The 22846-nt window shown below is 45.1% G+C and overlaps 1 protein-coding gene across 3 annotated transcripts in view; it reads right to left on the bottom strand.

Annotated features, from left to right (window-relative positions):
• TOM1L2 (target of myb1 like 2 membrane trafficking protein) overlaps positions 1-22846 on the bottom strand; it is a 51825-nt gene that overhangs the window by 12795 nt on the left and 16184 nt on the right. For all 3 annotated transcript variants that reach the window (XM_057427775.1, XM_057427776.1, XM_057427777.1), the window contains exons 2-12: positions 19501-19585; positions 18706-18784; positions 16943-17092; positions 12613-12747; positions 11491-11646; positions 10648-10764; positions 7351-7484; positions 4908-4956; positions 3785-3908; positions 2936-3053; positions 944-1019 (exon numbers count right to left, since the gene is read on the bottom strand). In XM_057427775.1, the coding sequence (XP_057283758.1) occupies positions 944-1019; positions 2936-3053; positions 3785-3908; positions 4908-4956; positions 7351-7484; positions 10648-10764; positions 11491-11646; positions 12613-12747; positions 16943-17092; positions 18706-18784; positions 19501-19585 (1223 nt within the window). The remainder of the gene's footprint in view (positions 1-943; positions 1020-2935; positions 3054-3784; positions 3909-4907; positions 4957-7350; positions 7485-10647; positions 10765-11490; positions 11647-12612; positions 12748-16942; positions 17093-18705; positions 18785-19500; positions 19586-22846) is intronic.

Here is a 22846-nt window from a genome sequence, read left to right as displayed (position 1 = left end):
GCTGGGATCTGACCCCAGCTGGCTCCCAAAGCAAATTCCCCCCTGGCTCAGAGCACAGGCTGCCAGGCATGCCAGCTGTCCTGAGCGCTCCCATTTCAACTTAGGAAAGAACTAGGGCGGGATCAGCCTAGGCATGGGGAGGCAACTCTCCATGGAGGGAGGTGTGTGCGCTACACTGGCTCTGCCGTGCTCCCTAGTGGTCAGCACAGGCTGGAAAAGGCTTTGACCTCGTTCCATCATCACCAACTGACAGCCAAGTAACAAAAGAGCAGGGCAGGTTTAAAAAGCAGGGTGGTAGGAAGGGGTTGAGGGATGATTTGAAAGCTCTTTTCACTTCTGCCTTCACCAAGGCGCACAGGCAAAGCTGGCCAAGCTCAGTCTCTCAAACACGTTTCTAGCATCGGCTGCTGGGAGGTGACAGCACACAGGCCTCCTCTGCCCACACAAGAGAGCAGGATCCTACCTTGGAACAGACAGAACAGACTGCATGCAAGGGCACTTATAGCAAGGCATGTGAAGCATTAAGTCTCTCCCTGTAACTTGCTCTTGTATCCATGCACTTAGAGCAAAGTCTAATAGATTAAGACTGCATCAACTTTCATAAGGAAAACCAAACCAAATTCACACCAGTGCTCGCAAGACATTCCCCACTTATTCTTTTCAGCAGTGATTCCAGTCAAAGAGCTGAAGCCCCGCGGGCAAGCTGCAAGAACACAGGAGAATTTACCCACTCTGATTATGATCTCTTTTAGGCTGGTGTGCTAAGTAGCAGCTCTTTAGAGATCATTACTGCACAAGTACTTGCTCCTAGATATCAATTTCAAAATAGCCAGCGCTAGCATGTTGTTGGAATACAGAATGAGAAGTCTCAGTCAAAAGCAGCTGCCTACAGCTTGGATTCCATGCACGGCTCCAGATAACGAAACACAGAGCAACCACCTACCCCTCCTGTGTTCTGTTTTCGAACATCCAGGGCAGACGCTAGTCCTTTGACAGCCTGTGGATCCTCATATGTCACGCTGCAAGAAAGGAACAGACCATAGAAACAGAAGGAAGTCCAGCAGTCACCCATGAGGAATGCACTTGCTACTCTGATTTACACCCCTGGAAATCAGAAAGCATGCTCTTTTTCTTAACAAGACTTCAAACATACGAAGTGTATTCCAAGAGGAGGAGCGTGCGCTGTATAAAGACCATCCATCAGTTTCAATAAGCATGTTGAAGCAAAAAGAGTAAGACCAGCATTATGAAAGGAAGGCAAATAGGTTATGAGGCACCATAAGCATGTCCAAGAGCTAGCAGAAGACTATGAAAGGAAGCCAGATTACAGATTATGTTTTGCAAAGCTCTGGATATGACATCTGGAAGCCTGACCTTGGTACATGCATGGGGGGGAAGCAGGAGAGGAGGGCTCGAAAGAAGATGAAATAACTAAGGAACTACAGTGAAGCATACAAAATAAATGCACTATTTGCTTCTTCAACTGCTATGCAAAAGGGACATGTCACAGTCAGGTGACAGAGGCAAGAGCATCATTTCTCAGAGCACAGTGGTGAGCCATGAGCTGAAGCAAACGCTAAGACCTGCCCATAAATCAGCCCCTGGGAGGAGCTGCATGTCTGAGCAGGAGGAGCCCTTCCTCCTCCAGCCTGCTGGCTTCTCCCAGGCTCTGAACACAGCACCCAGAGGCTCTCACCTACACAGCACAGCAAGTCACACTCACATCTTCCCTGCCTTGCTGCTGCTCCATTTATACAGCGTACAGCCCAAGGAAGATATAGCAATCCTCCCTTGTGAAATCAGGGACTGATATGTGCTCCTTGTTCCATTAGCTTGCAGAATGAGATAGAGGTGCAGTGTGGGAAGACTAGTTTTGTGCTTCATTTAGCACAAGAGACAGAGGGACCTCTATTAGATCTCTCTGCAATGCATCTCCTTTCTGACTACACATTAGGGCTCTCAGCCTGAAATCTCCAGTGGTAACGCACGCCTCTACAGCAGAGCATGTCTTCTCAACACGGATATTACAGCTGAGGCAGGACCAATAGCTATATTGAGAACTGCAAATAAAAGATCCTGATAGATTTGCTGGCTCAAGCTGGTATGTTTCGGCCAATGTGCTAAGGTCTGAGCTAAGCTATTTAACAACAGCTCTTAGTTTGAGACAAGATATTGATGATGTTCTAACTGCTTGTAGCTACTACATCCTCTAGAACCTGAAACCAGGAGGCAAAGAAATAATACCTGAAAGAAAAATACCCAGGTGTGTCTTTTACTGAATCTCACTTGACAGGGATCAAAGTATTTCTTCCTAAGTGCATAGATTTATTTCACATTAAAATAATGTGACCTGTTAAATGCCCTTGAAAGTGCCAGCTTTGCAGCTCTGGAGATGCAAGCCCCATGCATATAAACAAATTAGGAATAGCATGGCAGCCAGGCAAGCTGCACTGCCTTTGACAGCCTGCAAGAGCCTGACTGCTGGGCCAAAGGGAGACTTTAACTGGATGGTAATTCTGTTTCCAAGCCCTTGATGACAGTAATTCAGTCACCAAAGCATATCCATGACCTTCAGGTGAAGGACCCTTATGCTCCTGTATCTCAGGCACTGGCTGGGTGGATGGGATGACAAGCCTTTATGAGAGGAAGCATCTGCAGAAATAAAGGCAAGTACATTTCCAGGTTTCCAGTGAGCTCATTAACTGTGACAGTCAAATAACATTTCTCAGCTGGCCTGTTCTGCCCACAGCAGCAGGAACTTCTCCACTTGCTCATCCTAATAATGACCAACAGGATAAGAATTGGATGAGAAGCACAAAAACATAAACCAAAACTACTTTTTCCCTCTGGAACAAAGTCAAGAAGCTTCAGATTTATGCCCTTAGAAAACAGCAACCCCATGACTCAAACAGTGCTAAAGACAAACTCCACATACTTCTTTCGCTGCTCAGCCAAGGAACTGCCTCTTGTCTGTGCAAACATGTCGAAGTCATCACGAGGATTCGAGTGCTGGAGAGAGCTGAGTGTGCTGCTGACGCTGTTTGTACCCAAGTCTGCAACAAGAAGCACAGAAAGGAAAGCAGTGAAGCAGCAAACCATATACAAGCCCCACTGCCATGACTGTAGAGGGTACACAGGATGTCATTAACAACACAGACAGCTATAGGTACCATCTAGTTTACAGTTGCAGCACTCAAGTTCTGTCCAGAAGAGGCTGGAGGCTGCTAATCATGCATCCCTTAAAAGACAAATGTAGAGATTGTCTTATTCCGCCTGGAAGCGCCACAGCATCTGCTGCCCATCCCATCCTGAATAGGCCCATCCCATTCACTAACATGGTCTAAGATTTTGGGCATGGGTATTAGTCTTGCCACAATGTTCTCTCAACTACTGACTGCGAAACCAACAGTTTCAAGGCAAGTGATAGGATATTGGTGCAGTGCTGAAAGAGGTGGAGAACCTTCAGTCAAATCATGTGATCCTATCAAGCAATCTTTGGCCTGATTTAATGTAAAACACTTAATGGTTTCATGAAGCCTTTCACCCAAAGATTTCAAGTATTATTTGCAGGAAAGGAATCAAGAACATTCACAATAAGGGTTTGCACTGGGTGTTCACATTGGTCACAGGGACCTCAGCAACTGCCAGACTTGCTCCTGCAATCACACACATGGATTGCCCAGCAGCCTGCACATGATAGTCAAGACCCATAGACCTGTTAGGTTTGGAAAAGTCCATGCCTTGAGCCTGGTGTTCATCAGCACTCTTCAGAACAGGTACTCACCAAGGCCTGCAAGCTGTGAAGAAAGTGAAGACGGGGGAGCCGAGTTTCCAACCATTGGGCTCACTACAGCTGGAGAGCCAGGACCCAGATCTATTAAGTTATCTTCTGTCACCTCATTCAGTACCTGTTGGGACATGAGAAACAAAGCAATCTGCACATGGCAGAGGGTTCTTCTTGCAGTGCAAGACCAAAACATAATGGGTGCTTCCTTGCACACTGCCAAATGGACCAGTCTCTTGGATACTACAGTGGTAAACGCAGAACAAGGAGGGTCAGCCACCAAAAAACCCCCTCAGTTTGACTGCTCAGCACAGCCAGAAACTCTCCTGGAGGTCATCAACATCTCTTCAGCTTTAGTTAGTATCTCTGTGTTCTCTACCTCTTTTAGGACCAGGCCAGCAACATATCTAAGTCAAACTGAGTTTGCTGTCATCCTCCACTTTAGGTACATACTGCTTTCAGAAGCAAAACTTCTTGTTGTGGCTGAAGTTACCATGCAGAGCCAGTGCTGGAGTTTGCATCAGTCTGCAGTGGAACAGCCATCAAACGGGCAAAGCAAACAGAGGAAATGGTTAGAAGGTGGTAGAAGAGTAAATGTAATAGTGACACGTAAGAATGCATCAGAAACTCAGATCTTGAACATTGAATGAATAAGAATTGTAATTCTTCAGGTTGGAAAGAGGCTGCTGAAAAAGGAGAAGTTCCTAAACTTACGAGTAGCATTAAGAAAATTAACCTGCACAGTGGCATTGTAAGACACAGTGATCAAATGTAAGCAAACCAGTTATTAAAAATACTCACACAAATACAAAACAATGCATAGTGAATCTGTGGAACTCACTACTTAAGGGCATTATGAATGCCTAAAGTCCACATGGACTCAAAAGCACCCATAAAAGTTAGAGGAAAGAAAACCCATCGAGGACTGTAAACACAGATGTTTTAGTGGAGGGGCTTCCTGAGCTAAAGGATGTCACTTGTGGTTTGCACACCCTTAGGCTCTTTTCCCTGTATCCACTTCACCACTACAGGCAGAAGAGAAGGCTGGAGAGGTAAAAGGTCTGATCCCAGTGATATTAGTATGGTGTAACTGCTGATATAATAAATGGAGTTAGGTACTTACTCCATTGCTGGCATTTTGTGTTGAACGTCCCGATCTGTAGCGCTCAAATCTGTTCAGAAAACAACAAAAAGCCAACATGGATTATCAAAACCATCAATAAACAGTGAAAAACATGAGTTTAACAAAACCACCACATTGAACTCTGCTTTTGCTGGTTTAAGAAGGAAGCCTGGAAGCGTTAACTTGAGGCCAGGACAAAGGGAGGATAGATGCAGAAGCTGCATTCTTGGCAAATGGGGATATTAAACTGACTGATCTCATCTTGCTGCACACACATGGCTGAAAAACACTGTAGGATTTGTCTTTGGTTTGGGTTGTTTGGGTTGTTTTTCTTCCATTAAGTGCTTCATGACAGCCTATTCTGTTAGCCAAGGGACAGAAGGAACTGCAGCAAGATTGATGCTCCCTGCTAAATAAGCTGAGCACGGCAGCAAGGCTGACTCCCACTTAACAGCTCCCTCTTGCTGCAATCGATGTAAATGAGAAGCCATATGCAGGTTAGGGCACAGCCCTGCCCAGGCAGCACATGGTAAGAGGAACAATAATGAGCAGATTCACTTCTTAAAAGCCTAGGTCAAAGCCTGTCAAAACCTACATGCAGATAGGTTGGTCCTTTCCAAGAAGGAAAAGTAATGATGCTGCATGAAAATCCTCATACTACTTAGGGGAAGAAGAAAGGCAAGATCTGGTCTCTTCTCTACTCCTTCTCCCCAGCCAGATGGGCATTTGGGGCTGCTGACCCCAACTTTCATGAAGTCAAAAAGCAGAACTGCCTCTTCCCAAGGCCTGTCTGAGGCCATTTCAATCTCCTTCCTTACCAGGAAGAGCATCATGATGACTCTAAGGCATTCGACTTTTCCCTCATTTAAAAGCAGTTTCACATGCAACCTCTCTTTCCACTAAAAACATGGTATTAATATAATCCTGTGGGCTTTCTCCCAGATGGACAAAATACAACAGGGAATCTCAAGCAAACTAAAACCTTTTCTTGATGTAACAGAGGGAAATGCAGACTTCAAAGGCAACAAAACCAAACTGAAGCCCAATTTTCAATTTTAGGAAACCGTGGGTGTCTACTATTACTGGAAATCCAGCTCCCTTAGCTGGAGACCTGAGACACCTCCCACTTCATACTTCTCACCAAAAGGCTTATGAACCACACATTGGTTTACATCCAAAGCTTCCCCAGTGAAGGCCAGAGCTCCTGCTTGAGTCACTGACAGAGCTTGGTACCCAGACTAGAAATCAGCGTGACGAATGTGGAGCCATTGGAATAGCAGAGGAGGAACTGGGATTTATGGAAACATTCAGACCAGTGCAGCTATTCCAGCACAAACAGCTTGCTAGCATCACTCAGCTCACCTTTCAGTGTATAATGACTACAAACACATTAGCCCCAGTCAGCAAAGGCACAGATGGAGGAGAATAAGGGTGAACAGACTAAGCCTTAGTGACAGTTACACTTTGCCACTCGTAGAATCATGCCCGTGCATGAAACACACATCATTTCACTTGAAAAGCCAGCATTTGTTGCAAAGTTTGCCCTGATCTCCTCTGAGCAACTAAATCAAAGACAAAAATCGAGGCCACTGAAGTCTCCTCTCCAGCCTTCGCCGTGACAGCACGGCATCACAGATCTAGAGTCTCATTTCTTTTTAAAGGCTTCAGAAACAAAGCCCTGTGCTAAGAGCCAGGAACAAAGGGTGTTCTTTAGTGCCTCACACCCCAGGCCTGTCATTAAGGGGAAGATTAAACTTTCCCAAGCCTGCTCCATCACGTGTCACCTACTGCAGCAGATGTGGCTGACAGCGCCTTTGTCTAACATGTCCCAAGTCCTGTGACCCATGGGGATGATTCCTGCAGCCCAGCTCTTCAAAACCCCAGCTCTACCCAATCTTTTCTCTGAGATTTTAAGCGTTAACTTAAAACCTAAACCCTTACATGCATGAAGGTCAGGCCCACCTCAGACAGCTCCCCTTGCACCAGCACTGGAACTAGAAAGCTCAGAGATCAGAAGACAGGGAGCCTCCCTAAGCAGCACAAGCATTTGTGCAGATCCCAAGCTAGCAAGCAGAATTAGTGACTGTGGCTGTGCTGTTTTGGGTCCCACATCCCTACATCTGCACAGCACCGCACAACAGGGACTTGCAGACTCAAGTCTCTGCTAGTTCAGAGTTTTGCACAAGGTTGCCTTGGATCTCATGGATACACCCCACAGAAATTCATCAGCCAGGACAAAAGGCCCAAATCACAGTATTAAAGGAAACAACTGAAATAGGAATTTTACCATAAAAGGACTTTGTAAATGTCTTCTGTGGCTTGGTTCTCTGCATTCTGTTATATTGGACCACTGGCCCCATTGGGCAGCTCTTGTCAACTGACCTATTTCACACACAGGGAAAACCCAGACTGAATGTAAACAGTTGCTGGAAAAGGTGCCCACCTTTCATATCGGAGAAAAACGTTATTTAAATCATCATTCACATGCAGCAGCTCCTCTGTGACTTCTTCATTGGACACTCGTGAGATAAGCTCCACAATTCTCTGCTGCATCGCTCTACAGGTCCGGTTCAGCTCCTAGGAGCAACGCATTGTGCACACACATTCTGATTAACAGCTAGCAATAAGCTGTGTTCACAGCCAAACATGTCCCCCAGCTGAGAAACACTGAGACAAGTTTATCTTTGCATGATTAAATGTCACCCAAAAGCACATCTAATCAAACACCCTTCAAGAGCCGATGGCATAAAACCTTGAGAGCCTATTTACAATTCAACATCCTGATTCTTCTTGAACTCTGAGCACTTCAGGAAATAAATATCTGTATTTTAGTGATGGGGTTTAAGAATAAAACATGTTAATACAACAGCTTTCCAGAAGAGAGCTTTCAAGGAAAATTCAATCTGCCTTTTTTTTTGGCAATAGCATCCTTAGAAACTGAAAGATGGACAAGTAGGGAAAGTCACTTGTAGTAGCCCTGAGTGCTGGGGCCAGAGAACCTACCAACTGCTGAGAACATGAGGGTGAACACAAAGCAAGGAGCAGGAGCATGAAAAGATCAGGCCTCCGCACACACTTCATTGCTGAACTACACACAGAAACGTTTCCTTCAACTGAGCAAGTCCCCAGAGAAGAGACTGTAAAGAGGCAGTGGGGAGTTTCAGAAGAAAATGTTAAAGGATCTATAGCAAGGGTGTTTATTTCAGAAGTCTCTCATGCCAAGAAATGTAGATTTGAGTTTGCCTAAACCATGAGTTCTCCTGCTTCCAGGACACCTCTTCCACCACAAATCACAGAATCATAGAATAGTTCAGGCTGGAAAGGACCTTAAGATCATCCAGTTCCAACCCCCTTCCATGGGCAGGGACACCTCACACTAAACCATGGCACCCAAGGCTCTGTCCAACCTGGCCTTGAACACTGCCAGGGATGGAGCATTCACAGCTTCCCTGCGCAACCCATTCCAGTGCCTCAACAGCCTTACAGTAAAGAACTTCCTCCTTACATCCAACCTAAACTTCCCGTTTAAGTTTTAACCCGTTACCCCTTGTCCTATCACTACAGTCCCTAATGAAGAGTCCCTCCCCAGCATCCCTATAGCCCCCTTCAGATACTGGAAGGCTGCTATGAGGTCTCCACTCAGCCTTCTCTTCTCCAGGCTGAACAGCCCCAACTTTCTCAGCCTATCTTCATAGGGGAGGTGCTCCAGTCCCTGATCATCCTCGTGGCCTCCTCTGGACTTGTTCTAACAGTTCCATGTCCTTTTTATGTTGAGGACACCAGAACTGCACACAATGCTCCAAGTGAGGTCTCACAAGAGCAGAGTAGAGGGGCAGGAGCGCTCAGCAGAATTCTTTACTCCTGAAAGTCCTCAAGACCAAAGATCAAAACTGGTCTGTTGAGGAGGAACTACAAGAAGGAACGCGCCATATGGCACAGCACCACTGATTAGGCCCACAGTTTTACTTCAATAAGCACTGACATTCCAACTGAAGAATGTCCCTCTGTCACCTTCTACCCCCTCCCAGCCTCTCTTCACAGCACAAACGCAGCCCTAACCAAGGCTGACTTGTTGGTACACAACCTTGGGGATGAAAGCAAAAACGTGTTTGTTTTCCTTCCTTGGTCTGACATCCTAAGCTCTGGATAAATTTCACCTAGTGCAATCCAGCTGCCTTAACAGCTTGAGGAATGTGTTCTCCAATGTCAGTTTTGATCCCATCACTTGGCGAAGCAGATTGTGACATTTCAGAGGTTTGTTTGCTGCCTTTCCGAGCGGGCTGACGGTACCTATCTATTCTGCTCAGAGCTGGCTCTCCAGCAAGCTGTTTACATTTGATTGTAGGAGAAAATGTCAGGAATTATTTAAGGAGGAGAGGGCTATATAAACCTCAAAGCAAGGACTCCTCGCTTGCAGCACCCGGCTTATGGCTTTCAAAAGACTAACCAGCCTTTGGTAGCAAAACCAGGTTCTCCCCAGCTCTGTGATTCAGATTTAGGACGATTTCAGTCAAAGGAGGGAAGCAGTTGGAATAAAGAATCCTTGCTGTCACCCCGTTTTATGATCAAGGTCTTTCACCTTAAAGCTATGCTGTAAGGTTACGCTGTCAAGATGTTAGGAGCTGTTCCTGAATGTAAGCAAACTGTTCTGTGCTGCTCTGTCTGTCATGGTTTCCTGGAAGCTTCTTTTGTTTTGAGCAGCCCAACCCAAATGGGCAGTAACTGAAAGGCTCTTTATTGCAAAGCCTCTCATCAGCTGCCATCATGGCTCTAAGACATACACACAATGCCGCTGCATGGGAGAGACCAGTTTTTGGATGGAGTTCAAACACTGATGTATCGCAGAGAGCAATTCCCTGCCTTCCTCCAAATGTACTGCTGTGGGAGCCCATCCTCCCTGCCGGAGGCTCAAAACAGAAGCCTATTTCTGAAGCTATGGAAAAGCAAATACCATGGTAAGGGCAGCAGCTGGAATGCTAGCTCGCAGTATTCCTCATCTGTGTTGCACATGGTACCGCATTACCTTCCTCAGCCAAAAGACCGTCCCACTACCACTGGCGTAGGGAAACACGTATAAAGCCTGAGACATGAGCTCAGCTTATACTGTTTTTCCTCCTGAGATGCTAAATGCTGCACTGGATTGAGCCTTTTCACTGAAGAAATCCATCTGATTCCCCAGCCGACCCTTTGGACAGCATGAAGCTTCATCCAAACACGTGTCTTAAGACACTACCTTCAGGAGAAGCTGCAGCACATCTTCTGGAAAGGCACTTAGTTCATATGTAAGACTTCAAGTGGCAGAGAATCCACAGACCCTTGGGTAACATTTAGTCCAGATGGAAACACGGAGTGTTTTTTTCCTGCATAGTGACTTGGAATGTTTTGACACTGTGAGTGATGATAGAAGATGTAAGAGAAGTAGAAATGTTCAGGGCTTCCAGGGCTTAGGGTAATTCTAAGCTGTTTTCTGGTAAAGGAAACCTGATATTCAACGCTGGGAAGGATTTCTAGCTACACAAAGAAAGCCCTGGACCAAATTCCAAGGGTAGTTAGGAAATCCTTGTCACCGGAAGCTTTAACAAATGAAGAACATCAAGTGATGAGTCTAAGCAGAGTCAAGCACAGCCCACATTCATTATGTAAACCAGGCAAACCAAGGCAGTGAAGTAAACTGCAATAGAAAACACACCCCAAATCAAGCACAGAAAGATCAGGATCATATTTCCTAGGAAACTCTTACCTGGAGTAACTCAAGGTCTGAGGAATCCTCTTGCCCAGGTACCATTTCCGTCAGCATTTCAGACATCACTTTCGTGTTCCCACGGACGATATCCAGCTCGCTGCGCAGCCGGGCAATCTGAATTGGAGTAAAAAGACAGCAAAACACTGGTTTAATCATTTGGTTTAAGCAGATCACCCTCAATAACTGACTTTGGGATACCTCTGACTCCATATCTGAGACTCCAGACATTCTAGCTGGGGAAAAACTGTAAAGATGAGAAGTTTACCCAGAGGAGAGTTACAGAAATGCAACAGAAAACAAAGATAACTTTGTCGAGCCACTCATTGTCATTACAGCCCCAGATGTGCTATGTCTGTAAGGAAGGGAAGCAACAGAAAACCAGACCCTGTTTGTAGTACTTCAGGTAGGTGGAAAGATACGCAACTTTGAGCATGATCTTGGGCTCTGAAGTTATTTTTGCGGAGGGAAAAGGAAATCCTATATCAGGGAATTCGCAAGGGTCTTATGGATGCAGACTTAACTCCCATTAGACTTCCTGCATCTGCAAGACATTCTGTGCCTTTAAAGGAGGGGGGGGATAAGAAGAATAACTGCTAACCTACAGCACAACTGCTGAGTGGAGTGGTACATCAGACTGGGAGGTTTTGTAACTGCTGCCATTAGCCACACATCCCAACTGAAAGCCTAGATTTCACAGTATAAAAGGAGGAAAGTTTACTAAGTAGAACCCAAACTGGGAGGCAATCAAAGTCAAAAGAGTTAAAATGAAGGTTCCTCTGCAGACTGGTTTCTAATTTGATCTGCTGAGAGTCTCACTCAAAAGAATCATCATCCCAATACCTGTTCGGAATTAGCAGTGATGGGACCAGTCACATTCAATGCTGGGGCCTGAGGAGAATACGCTGTTGGAGAAGATGACGAATAAGAACTGGTGCTCATCCTTTGCTGAGGCTGGGAATTGTGCATATTTGCTGCAGGATCAACTTCAGGGACACTCTGCCACATCAGAAAGACAGGAGTTCAAAAGCTGAATTGTGACAGCCCTTGCTTTGTCAGCAACCTCAGGCCAACTATGCTCAAATATAGAACATAATTGTACCTTGTGGAAAAGGTCAGTAGAGCTTCGAGAAGAGACTGGAAGGCCAGCCCATAAACAGGCAGTTGCAACAAACCCCTGTGCCTGTACTTTTTCAACCCAACCCACCTGGATTTAAGTCAATTCAGCTTTACAACTGAGAAGCAAAATAGAAACAAGAGCCAAAGAGAAATAATTACAAATCATTTTAAACCCGGAGTTGCTTATAAAACATGATGTGTAGACAGTGACTGTAATTAATCTTGACACAAGAATTGTAATCTTTCAGTCCTTGATCACTTGCATTTACCACTTCAAAGATTCATTAACTTCAGCTTTCAGAGTGACTAATCAGAACACCTGTGATCATTAAGTAACTTCCTAACAGCACTCCTGTTAACTTTCCAGACCCAACTTTTCAGAGTGCAAAGATCTCACATTACCATAGGATCAGGGAGATATTCTGAATCTGTACATCTTTAGAAGCCGGGCTGGCCTCGGTTGAGGGTTGTCACCAGGAGAAACAACCATATTTTGGAGCAAAAGAAGGAAAACCACAACCATACATCCTGCTGGAATCTCTCTGAGCAAATTAGCTGCATTTGTCTGGTGGTTTTGTGGCACAAAAGAGATGTACAAACCTCTCCAAACCCTTTCCTCATCTCAGACCGCTGTTTGACTCAAGGGAGGAGATACCATTAGCTCATCAGCCTGTCAAACGCAGCTGTATTATGCTTCTCCTGCATAACCTTTGACTATTGAAAGAGTCCTTTCAGGAGTGAGTAAATGAGCCAAATTTGGCAAAACAGGAAGGGAAAGAAGAGAAATTTTCCAATTATTTAGACATTTTGGGAAAATACCCCTGGCATTGCAAAGCTGCAGCTTACCCTCTGTGGTGTGTGTATTGGAGACAGAGCATCAAGATCTGCCATGGGAAACTCGATGCCTTTCCTCTTGAGCTCTTCATAAATATGCACTACTCCAGTTAAATCAGGGCTACTTCGAAAGGCATCAGCCCAAGCCTGGAAAACAGGAGGGATTATCCATAAACCTTCCAAACAAAGTTCCAGCTCCACCCTGACCTCAGATACCGACTATAAAAGCTTTCATGTATTTCAGCTTCAAAGGGAAGCTGTAACCATTAGACCTGGTCTAAAAGATCCTGCAAATACTAAGACAGTCACGTACACATTTCATTCAAACATAAATAGGAACCCAGTGGCTATGTCTAGTCCCTGACATCATCAGAATCTGTAAATGCAAATGAAAGCCTCTTCCAATCTCCTCTGCTGTGTGACTGCATGCTGACCTTTTCTTGCATCTTCTATGGCCAATGACTCACCAGGAACAGTCTGATGTGAACGATTAAATGGATCTAAGCGGAATTCATAACATTATCCAATAATCTGAGGTCAATACTCACCTTATGGAACATCCTCATTTGGTGTGAAATGCAAATCAGAGCTGTCAAGTTTTCTTCAGTATTTCAGCTGGACCAAATTTAGATTCAAAAAGGTAGTTTGAGGTTCTTATAATGTGAAACATAGAGTCTCATGAGAGATAACGAAGCCTGGTTTCTTACAGAGCATAGCCAACACTCAGACACCCCAGTGTGTCAGAAAGAACAGGTTTAAAGCAGAGTCGTATCATCTCTCCTGCATGAATTCTCTGGTGTCTAAAGAGACTTGGATTGACATTGGAGCTTTTCCTTCAGTGGGAGTACTAAGTGCTCCTCTTCCCTAGCCAGCCTCCCATACTCACAGAGCAGCTAGGAGCATGATACCTTGAAAGCCTCTCCCCCCTTTCACTTGAGCTGGAAATTAGCCAGGTATTACAAACGGAGAGGAAGGAAAAATTGCAATATTATGACTCAACTCAAAACGAAGCAGTCCACAAACCCCCACATATGTGAGGCAGAGTATCAGTTCTGGATCCAGAACTGCTGCGAGACGCGTGTGTGGGCTCTGAACTTAATTCATTTAGTCATCGCTTTTGCACCAGTTCTTTGGACTATTTTTACTTTAAAAGCTGTATTTAACCACTTTTTCTATCTAAGAGGAGAGAAATCAAAGATAGCAAGGCAAGGAAAGAAATAATATTAATATCTAGGAATAGGAATTCTAGTCCTATCCAGTTCAATTCTAAGAAAGAGTATTTCCTACTCTATGTGCCTAGGAGACAATCCATTATCAGTCGCAAGCTAATAATTCTGGGTTTGCTTCTCAGCTTTGTTAAGGGGAAATTAAGTGCATCAAGTGTTCTGCTGCAGTGCATGTCCAAACAGCACTACTTGAGCCAGAGAAAACAGCAGTGACTGCAAAGAGCCATTCTGTTTCCTTGGAGCTGACCTTCCAAGCCATCCCTAATTCTGATGGAGATATTGACTGCAAGAGTAACTCTACCCTGGCACTCTCTCTGCATTTTCAATTTACATAAGAAGTCATCTGAGTGATGCTTCTACATAATGCGTCCCCCACTTCAACTCTATTTGCAAGTAAGAGGGAAAAATGTTAGGCAAGGGATGCTTTAGTCAGTAATCATTCACATGAAACTTAGAGTCGAGAGTACACTGGGTTGCTGCACCCTACTTTTAATGAGCTTTGTTTGTCCAGGAGGATGCACTGATGTGTCCTCTCTTTCCCTGCCTTCCTATAGATTTCATTGCAGGCACAAATGACAGTGAACTCGCTTCATTTGCACTCTACCTGTTTAATGTATTCTCTCTCCTGCAGCTCTCTTCCCTGGAGAAAGGAGACACTGTCATTTGTATTCTTCCTCGCCTGCACTGGGAGCATTATCTACTTTAGGGTGTCTCTCAGAGGTCACGAGCAGGTCTGGGCACTATTGTCCTAAGTGCTGTCTACACACATTGTAAGACAATCCCTGTCCTAGACAGCTTATAATTCAACCAGGCAACAGTAATATTAGCTTTACTTTGCAGATAAGGAGCTACACACAGAGCTTAGGAGACTTCCCATTGTCCAAACAAGCATATGACGGAGATGAGATTGAATTCAGACTTTCTAAGACTTTAGGCCAGACTATCAGGGGTAGATATTTAAGGATGCTGCTGTATAAATCTCACTTGGCACGTCAGTGTGCCCAAACAAGTTCAATAAATACCACTGCAAATCTGACCCTCAAATCACTGACCATCCCAAGGCAAAAGGTGTTTGACACTGGAAAAATTAACACAGGTACCCTCAAAAGTCTCCCCACATTTCATCTTTGATGAAAGTGCTCAGCTACAGGCAGTAAGGTGGAACTCTGAGGTGATACTCAAGTTCTTAACAGAGGTACAGCAATAAGGAATCTATCCAAGGCGTTTTAGCAAGGTGAAGAAGGCTGAATAAGCAGCATCTAATACATGCTAATTCATGTACATTGGCAAATGGGTTGAGAAAGTGAAACACAAGATGGTCAACATCTCAAAACAGTCAGGTCTCTAGATGAGGAATTGGATGACAGTTTATCTACCCTTGCTATGGAAAGGCCCAGGAACACAAGAGCTGCATGGCTGGAGACACGCTGTTTGTATAAGTGCGTGCTGTGGATCTGCTCATTTCTGTTCTTATTAATTCCCTGATATCAAATTGTAAAAGAAGGGGATAAACATTATGTCAGGGGAGCACAGCAGAGAGGAGATCAGGCCCCTGAAACGGGGCTGGAGCTCTGAGGAGCAAAGTCTAAGCTAAGGGTATTTTGGGGGTGTGCGTCCACAGGGCACCCAGGATGAGTGACTGCAATCACTTTTCCTAACTTGTCAGGCAATCTAGAAAACAAAGTCCCACCACCTCCAGTTAGAGACACTAACAGAACCCATCCACAGGCAGCTTCCATCACTCGCAGGCTTGTTATACCAAAAGCTATTTAGTGCCCATAGTGAGGCTTTTAGCTCTACTGCACTGAGTCTACACAGATAAAGCTCTGTTTAACACACTGAGACAATAATTGGGGCTTTTTGGTTATGTTACAAACACTTGAATCTCAGTCACATTGATGACTGGGAACCCACTTAAATCCAGGATGCAGCATAACCAGCATTCTTTAAAACACTAACAGAGCAAACAGCAGGGAAACATGCGTAGTTCCTCTTTATGGGGCAGGATTTAACCTCATCTCCTGGTCACTGCATGCATCAGCTCTCCCACTAAAACAGGCAGACACCCAAGGGCTTAGTAAGATGCACAAGAATTGCTTTTAATGATCATTAATTTTGTGCCATTTCTTTAGAAAGCCTCGAGATGAGAGACCAGAAATAAAAGGACAAACAGACCCCAATGCAACACCCACCTAATTCTGCCTCTCAGCCTATTTCCTGCTTGGAAATCACTTATTTACATTGTCATGCTCCAACGATGCCCTATCTGGGTATCCAAATAACAAATAACCCAGCAGAAATTCAACTGCATGCTTTGCCACAAAAATCAGAAGTACATTGGAAAAACTATGCTGTGCATTTGTGAATACCTTCCCACAAGAAACACTGCAGCAGGTTTATATCATTTTAAATACACAGCATCTTTTAGTCTCTGGTGTATGCAATAGTCTGTAGAAGCTTAGTGATAAAGCTTCCTATAATTGTCAGATTTCCTCCAGGCAGGCACCAATGTTCCCTCATGTGTTGCTAATGGGTTGTGGAATTAACATGGCTGTTTATTGTTATGCTGCACAGAAGGAGAAGTGGCAGACAGGCCTCTGTCTGAACTTCCCCACTGCAGGCAAGGATCTGACAGTGCACTTTCACTGTACAATAACCAGAGAAAAGACAGCAGAACCCATTTTAACTCCTATATGGTCATTTACTTTTCTATAACCATCATGAAAAGGGATTCAGAATGCTTTCTAATGGAGGGAAACGACTCCATTTTACGCTCAGGGGAACACACACAGAAAGGTTCCACAACTGACAGCAAAAACACAATCCTCTAAGATTTCCCAGCCTTAAGAGGACATGAAGCAAGTCTCCATCGTCTAGATGCGACTGTTAAGTTGCCAATCTCTCCATTTACCTTTTATGAACTCCTCTTGCTTTAGAGTTCTCTAATCAGAACCAAGACACTCCTCCCTCAATGAAGAATCTACGTATGTGCGCGTCTGCCCTTCCCTGCCAATCTGGATATATTGTCTTTACATATAAAGACCTTGCCACATTTCTAATGATGACAGCAAGCAGACAGTCCTTATTTCAGGCAGCAATGTATGGGAGCTGTGTACCTGAATCAGGGCTAATACTTTATCCTGGACAATAGTGGGGGGGTTATTCTTGGGCGAGATGATCTTCACCAGAACACCATCGATGAAGTCGCGGTTTGCCACCAAGACATGAAAGCGATGGCCGCAGTTCTTCACACAGGTCTCCAACACCTACGCACACAGAGGAAAAACATTCATTGTTGGTGCAAAGCTTGATCACACACACAGCTACTATGTGCTTGGTTTCTGATTTTGGGGGGTTTTCCCCCTTTTTAAAGCTTTTGAAGGGAGCTAAAGAAGATAGAGGAGAAATTATACTTATAGGCATAATTCTTCTCCAGTTCTACCAGAAAGCTTCCTCTTTACACACACATTCAGATGTACTTCACTCCCCATTAACATATTGGCCACTTCTGTGATCTACCTTCTTTTCAAGGCAAAGAAACATAAAGCTTCTTCCTCTTCAAAGCAGAACTTCTCAAACTGCACAGCTGTGCAGCTAAGTACACAGCATCACATCAAGAGCAGGTAAGACGGAGGACATCCTGTCACAGTGAGATATCACCGTGCTGTGGCACTTCACCACTGTCTATGTAGCCAGAACACAGCTGGGCCCAGTTGCTCTGAGCTATAAGCCATGTTTTAGAGGTGGGAATTCAGGTGAATGATCTTCACTCATTCAAAACACTCCCTTGTGAATGCTCTGACAGGTTAGACTTTGACACATTTTCCCCCTGCAACCTAGCTTTAGGCACCTTCCACTTGCCATTCAACTGCCATGGAAGAACAGCTGTTGGTTTTTCCTCTGAAGAACATGATTAGCATGGAGATAAATCCAATGCGTCACTTCTTACAGCCATGCCTAATAACCACTGCGACTCTGTAGCTGAGGAGGCTGTAATTACTCCCCTACTTCAGCTACTTTCATCAGCCATGATGACACGGACTCGTTCCTGATGAATTTCCCTCTTCCCTGCACAATGGATAAGCTCATGGCTTGGGCTTTGGTAATCTGTCAAAATGACAATCCAGGAAAGGAAAGGGCAAGAAGACTGAAAGTACAGCTATGCTTTGTCAGGGAGACATAACAAGAGCTCTGTGATAGAATCACACAGGTCCCCTACCCACAGCAGTGTAACTCCATGTAGTTACTGCTGCAGCAGAGCCTGCCCAGCACTGCGCATTCAGGAGTGCCGCGCTGCTCAGCAACCCCCTGGCAAAAGCCATCAGCAGGAAAGGTCACTGGCAAAATACCTCACACCTTCCCAGCGCTGCCTAAATGCTCAGAATGTAATTTACACTTTATTGAGTGAAATTAGATCAGCAGAAATGAGTGTGAGGCTCCTACAGGGATCCATTCACGAGGGAAATTGTGCATCAGCTCCTTATGAAGCTGAAAATCTGGTGAGTTCATCATTCTCACTTGCGGATATGCCTGTAGCTGTTGGAGTGGAGAAACAGCTGGACACAGGGTGATGAGAGGAGAAGGGGAAGCCCCAAAGGGTACACAGACCCATTTGGGCTACTTAAACTTTCCTCAGTCAGTACTTGTGATGAGTAAGAGCCCTGAAAAAACCCAGGAATCAATTGAGTCAGAAAAACGCTATGCAAAGCTGCCAGGAACAGTCCCCAAGGAGGAGAGGAGGCAATTGGAAAGAAGAAAAGGGCAGAGCAGTGGCTGTTAAAGCAAATAGTGTGTATATTGAAGAGGTTGCCAGGGAAAGCAAAAGGACAAAAGAGAAGGGTTCTGCCCTTTCGAGGCATTCCAGCCTGCCCCCACTCACCGTCAGCGCCAGCATGACCTCTCTGTAGTTCTTGTTTCCATTCAGCCTCTTCTTCAGCGCTCGAATGGCATCCTTGGGGCTGAAGGAGGAACACACCAGCTCAGGCATGCTTTTCACATGGCATATATTGTGGGGAAAGGAATCCTTTCCCATTTCCAGCTGCACATAAGCATAGCTGTTAACTTCAGATTGCTTAACTACCAACTAGGGTCATGTAGAAGAGAAGATATCACAGAAGTCACAACCAAAGCAACATCTGAGGCCTCCAAAAAGGCAGGATGCTGATCAAGCAGGAAAGACTGTCAGCTACTCAAAGGTCTAGGGTGGAAGACCAGTGACCAGTTCTGCAAGGAGCACAGCTTTGCTGGTGCTGAGGGAAGAGTATCAGCAAAGGTCTCCATGCCAATGGCTGGAATTAACAGCGCTGCAAAGAGATACAGCTGCTGAAAACAAGAACCCCAAAAGCATAATAAGCTCAGAACCCTCTCTAACAATGTGCTTTTCCTGCCAAGCAAAGGCTGACCACAAAGTGCTGCATCATACAGCAGCTTTCTGAAACGGCTAAGGAGAACCAAGCAATCCATGCAACCACATTCATCATAGAATGGTTTGGGCTGGAAGGGACCTTAAAGCTCATGCAGTTCCAACCCCTTGCCACAGACAGGGACACCTTCCACTAGACCAGGTTGCTCACACTATGAGCATCTGCCCCCAGACTCACTCCTCCCATGCTGAGTGCAACTGGATGAAGATCACGGTCATGAATCTTTCAAAGCTTGCTGAAGCAGCACATACCCTTCTTCTGTCTCATTGATAATGTCACAGATCTCCATGTTCAGTGTCCAGTCTTCGCTCTGCAGAGACCCATCTGTGGCCTTTTCTGTAAAGTAAAGAAAAAAAATCAATCTTTTTCGTCTTCCTCATTAGACTTCAATCTATCTTCAGTCACCCTGAGCTCAAACTACCCAGTAGAAGAAAGATAGGGGCGAAAAAGAAGTCCCCAGTGACAGTAAGCAATGTCAAACCTTCCCTCCTGGTTTTAGGGATCAGCACAGAGGTTTCCAGAGAGAATCCATTATCCCCCGAGCTCACTACCTTCAGCCCACATAGATGGGCTGCTCTTCAAAGACTCCTGAATTCCTGGGAGAGTAAGCAAATGTCAGCTAATTCCAACTTAAACTCCTCAAATGCTGCACTGCAGGCAAGTTATGAGGCAGGAAAATCTCCCCCAAATCAACATGACCTCCCCTCTGGTTCAGTAGATAACACCTCCACATGAACTGAGCAAGGAAAGACAGCAACTTGGAGACAGAGTTCAAGCAAGTCCAGAATTCCAGTGTGAAAAGAATATTTAGCACATGAAATCATGGAGTAAGTGATAGTTCAACTCACGGTATCATTCCTGGGCACCCTCTTTTGGCCAGGAGCCTCCTACTCCTTCCTGTACGTGGTGCCTCAGTACCTGCTTGCCAGGGAGCTGGGCACTGCTCCCCCACTCGCTCTACACTGTTTCCCCTGTTTCCTCTCCATGTTAGGCCTCCCAAGCACAATCTGCCTTCCTCCTGACTCCCAAATGCTCTCTCACTCTCTGCATGGCAGCTAAGTCACTTCAGCATCAGCCTAAATGCAAGGGGAAGGATGACCTACAGCACTGTGACAGTGGCAGATGCCAACTGTTTGGCAGTGTAATTTATAGACGCCTGCAAGAGTAGCATAACCATAACTTCAAGTAATCCATTGACAAGAACTATTTCCTCCTTGGGATTTCCTCCTAAATCAATATAGTTCTGCCTTGTGGTGCCTGCAACAGCCCCTGAAGTTTTCACACTCCTCTCTTGCAGCATTCAAACCCTATCTGCATTACACTCAGAAATGCTATCAAGTTGAACATAAACCCTGTCACCAGGGAGACCTACAAAGGGGACCTTTGAGCTGAACACGACCTTCTCCTCTACATTACTCTGGGTCTGTCTGCATGCCATGGCAGAAGGCAAACAGGGCAAACAAAAACCATATTTAAGATGCGAAATAAAGCAAGACGGAACAAAACATCAAGCTTTTATATGTCTAAGAGCAGAAACAAACCCATCTTCTCCATTTATCCTTCTGTCTCCACATCAGCCCCCAAGCTGACCCCCAGAACAAGGCAAATCCTGTTTGAGAACATGAGGCTCCAAGGACTTCACACATCTCTCTCTGTTTACTAAGGATGCTTTTCCCATTAACATTTCTAGCACTGCAACTGAGGATACAGATGCCCACAGGCCATAATTACAGGACATTAATGGAGAAAGACTCTTGTGTCTCAGTAATTCAAGTTTCAGTGACTTGCCTACACTGCAATAGTGGCTAAATCAACTCCACCAAGGACAGTAACTACAGGAGACTAAGACAAACCCAGAGAGCTATGCAAAACCCAAGCAGAGAGTGCTGAACAGAAGCCATCTAGCTCCAGAAGGGAGAGAATACCATGGAAAAGGAGACTATGGACCAGGAGATCATTCTTGGCAGGTTCACTTCCCATTCAGAGGCAGTGCTGCAGGGCAATGCAGATCACTGCACAGGGTCTCACCCACAGGGGAGCAAACAGAGGGTGCAGAATTCCCAGTTCCAGGTCTTTTTCAGCCATCACCACCCATGGGAGAGTTCACTTTGACAACAACTCAGAGGAGGAGCCTCAGAGATGCAGGACTTCCAAAATGTCCCAATAAATCCTGGACAGGTTATTGAGTACTCTGAATTTACTGCATTTAGGTTATGCTAGGCAGGGATTCTCTTAAGGAAGAGTGCAGGCAGAGCTGTTTCATGCTTTCTGGGATACAGGAATTCATCATTCATCCAGGAATTCATCTGTTCCAGCATTTAAAGGGTGGCTAGAAAGATGACCAAGACTCCCTCTTTCCCAGGAGTCACAAGGAAAAGACAAGGGGCAATGGGTACAAGTTACTGCTGGGGAGATTCCAACTGGACACAAGAGGAAAATACTTCCCAATGAGAACAACCAGTCACTGGGATAATTTCCCTAGGGAAGTGGCAGATTCCCCTATGCTGGATGCTGTTAAGATTCACATGGACAGGGTAACACACTACTCTGGGTCATGCTTTGCCTAGAAAGGTTGGACCAGATGATCCTTGAGGTCCCTTCCATCCTCTTGTGCTGTGATTCTACGACACATCTTTGTGCACAGCTACTTGTAACAATCTCTTTTACTAGCTTCATTTTGTTCTTATACTTTTTATACATAAGACTATTTTATATGTGATCTGCCTTCATGTGCATACAGTACCTGCTCCTTAGGAAAACATTTTATTTACCATTAGGGAAAAAACCTTTAATACCCAGAGATACGAAAGAAAAATCCCTACATCTGCTCTGCTGAGAAAGGTGAGCCCCAAAGGATTTAGTGCTGCAAAATGAGAGATTACACCTTAAATATAGAGTATTCCTTTAGCTGGTCCTGTGATTTGTTTTCTTAATCTAGAACTATATTAATGAATTTGTGTGCTCTCGACAGCATCAGGCAGCAGCTTTGCACTGCTCATACTCTGCTCTAAATGGTTGTGGAAAGTGCTGCTGCTGCACAAAGCTCACACCCCATTCATTCACTGCTCTGCTAAAACCCATGCAGTGAAGGGTCATTTTGGGTATATGGCAGCACTCCACAGCTAAAAACGGTGGTGGTTTGGAGATGGAGCGCAGGGATGCTGCTGCAGTGCTGTGCAGAGGTAGCACAGCAATGCTCCTTAGGGGAGCCTGATAACCTCATTATATTTCCCTTCTGAGATGCACTAAGGCAAACCAAATCCCCTTTTCCCAGAGAGACAGGTTATCACCTTTTTGTTTCTGTTCTTCAGCTGGAGTAATGCATGGTTGAATCTGGTATAACCCAGATTTGCCACTGCAGAGCTCTCTCTGCTGTTACAAAGGAGTTAACTCACTGCAGAGAAGGCACATGAGGTGGTGTGTGACTGGGTTGAAGAACAGGATTACCCTGCAATAAACTGAGAGCCTGGAGAACTCTTGTACAACCAAAGGCAGCAGGTGGCAGTTCTGGATTTCTGGTGGAACAGCTCTGCCTGCACTCATCTGTAAGAGAATCCCTGCCTCACATATCCAAAAAGCAGGAAATTAAACACACTC

The sequence above is a fragment of the Pezoporus wallicus genome, unplaced genomic scaffold, assembly GCF_028554395.1.
Source record: "Pezoporus wallicus isolate ANWC-B61680 ecotype Strahan unplaced genomic scaffold, APGP_CSIRO_Pwel_v1 contig_10768, whole genome shotgun sequence".
Classification (NCBI taxonomy): Eukaryota; Metazoa; Chordata; class Aves; order Psittaciformes; family Psittacidae; genus Pezoporus; species Pezoporus wallicus.
The sequence above is the reverse complement of the archived record's forward strand: the minus strand, read 5'-3'. Positions and strand labels throughout refer to the sequence as shown.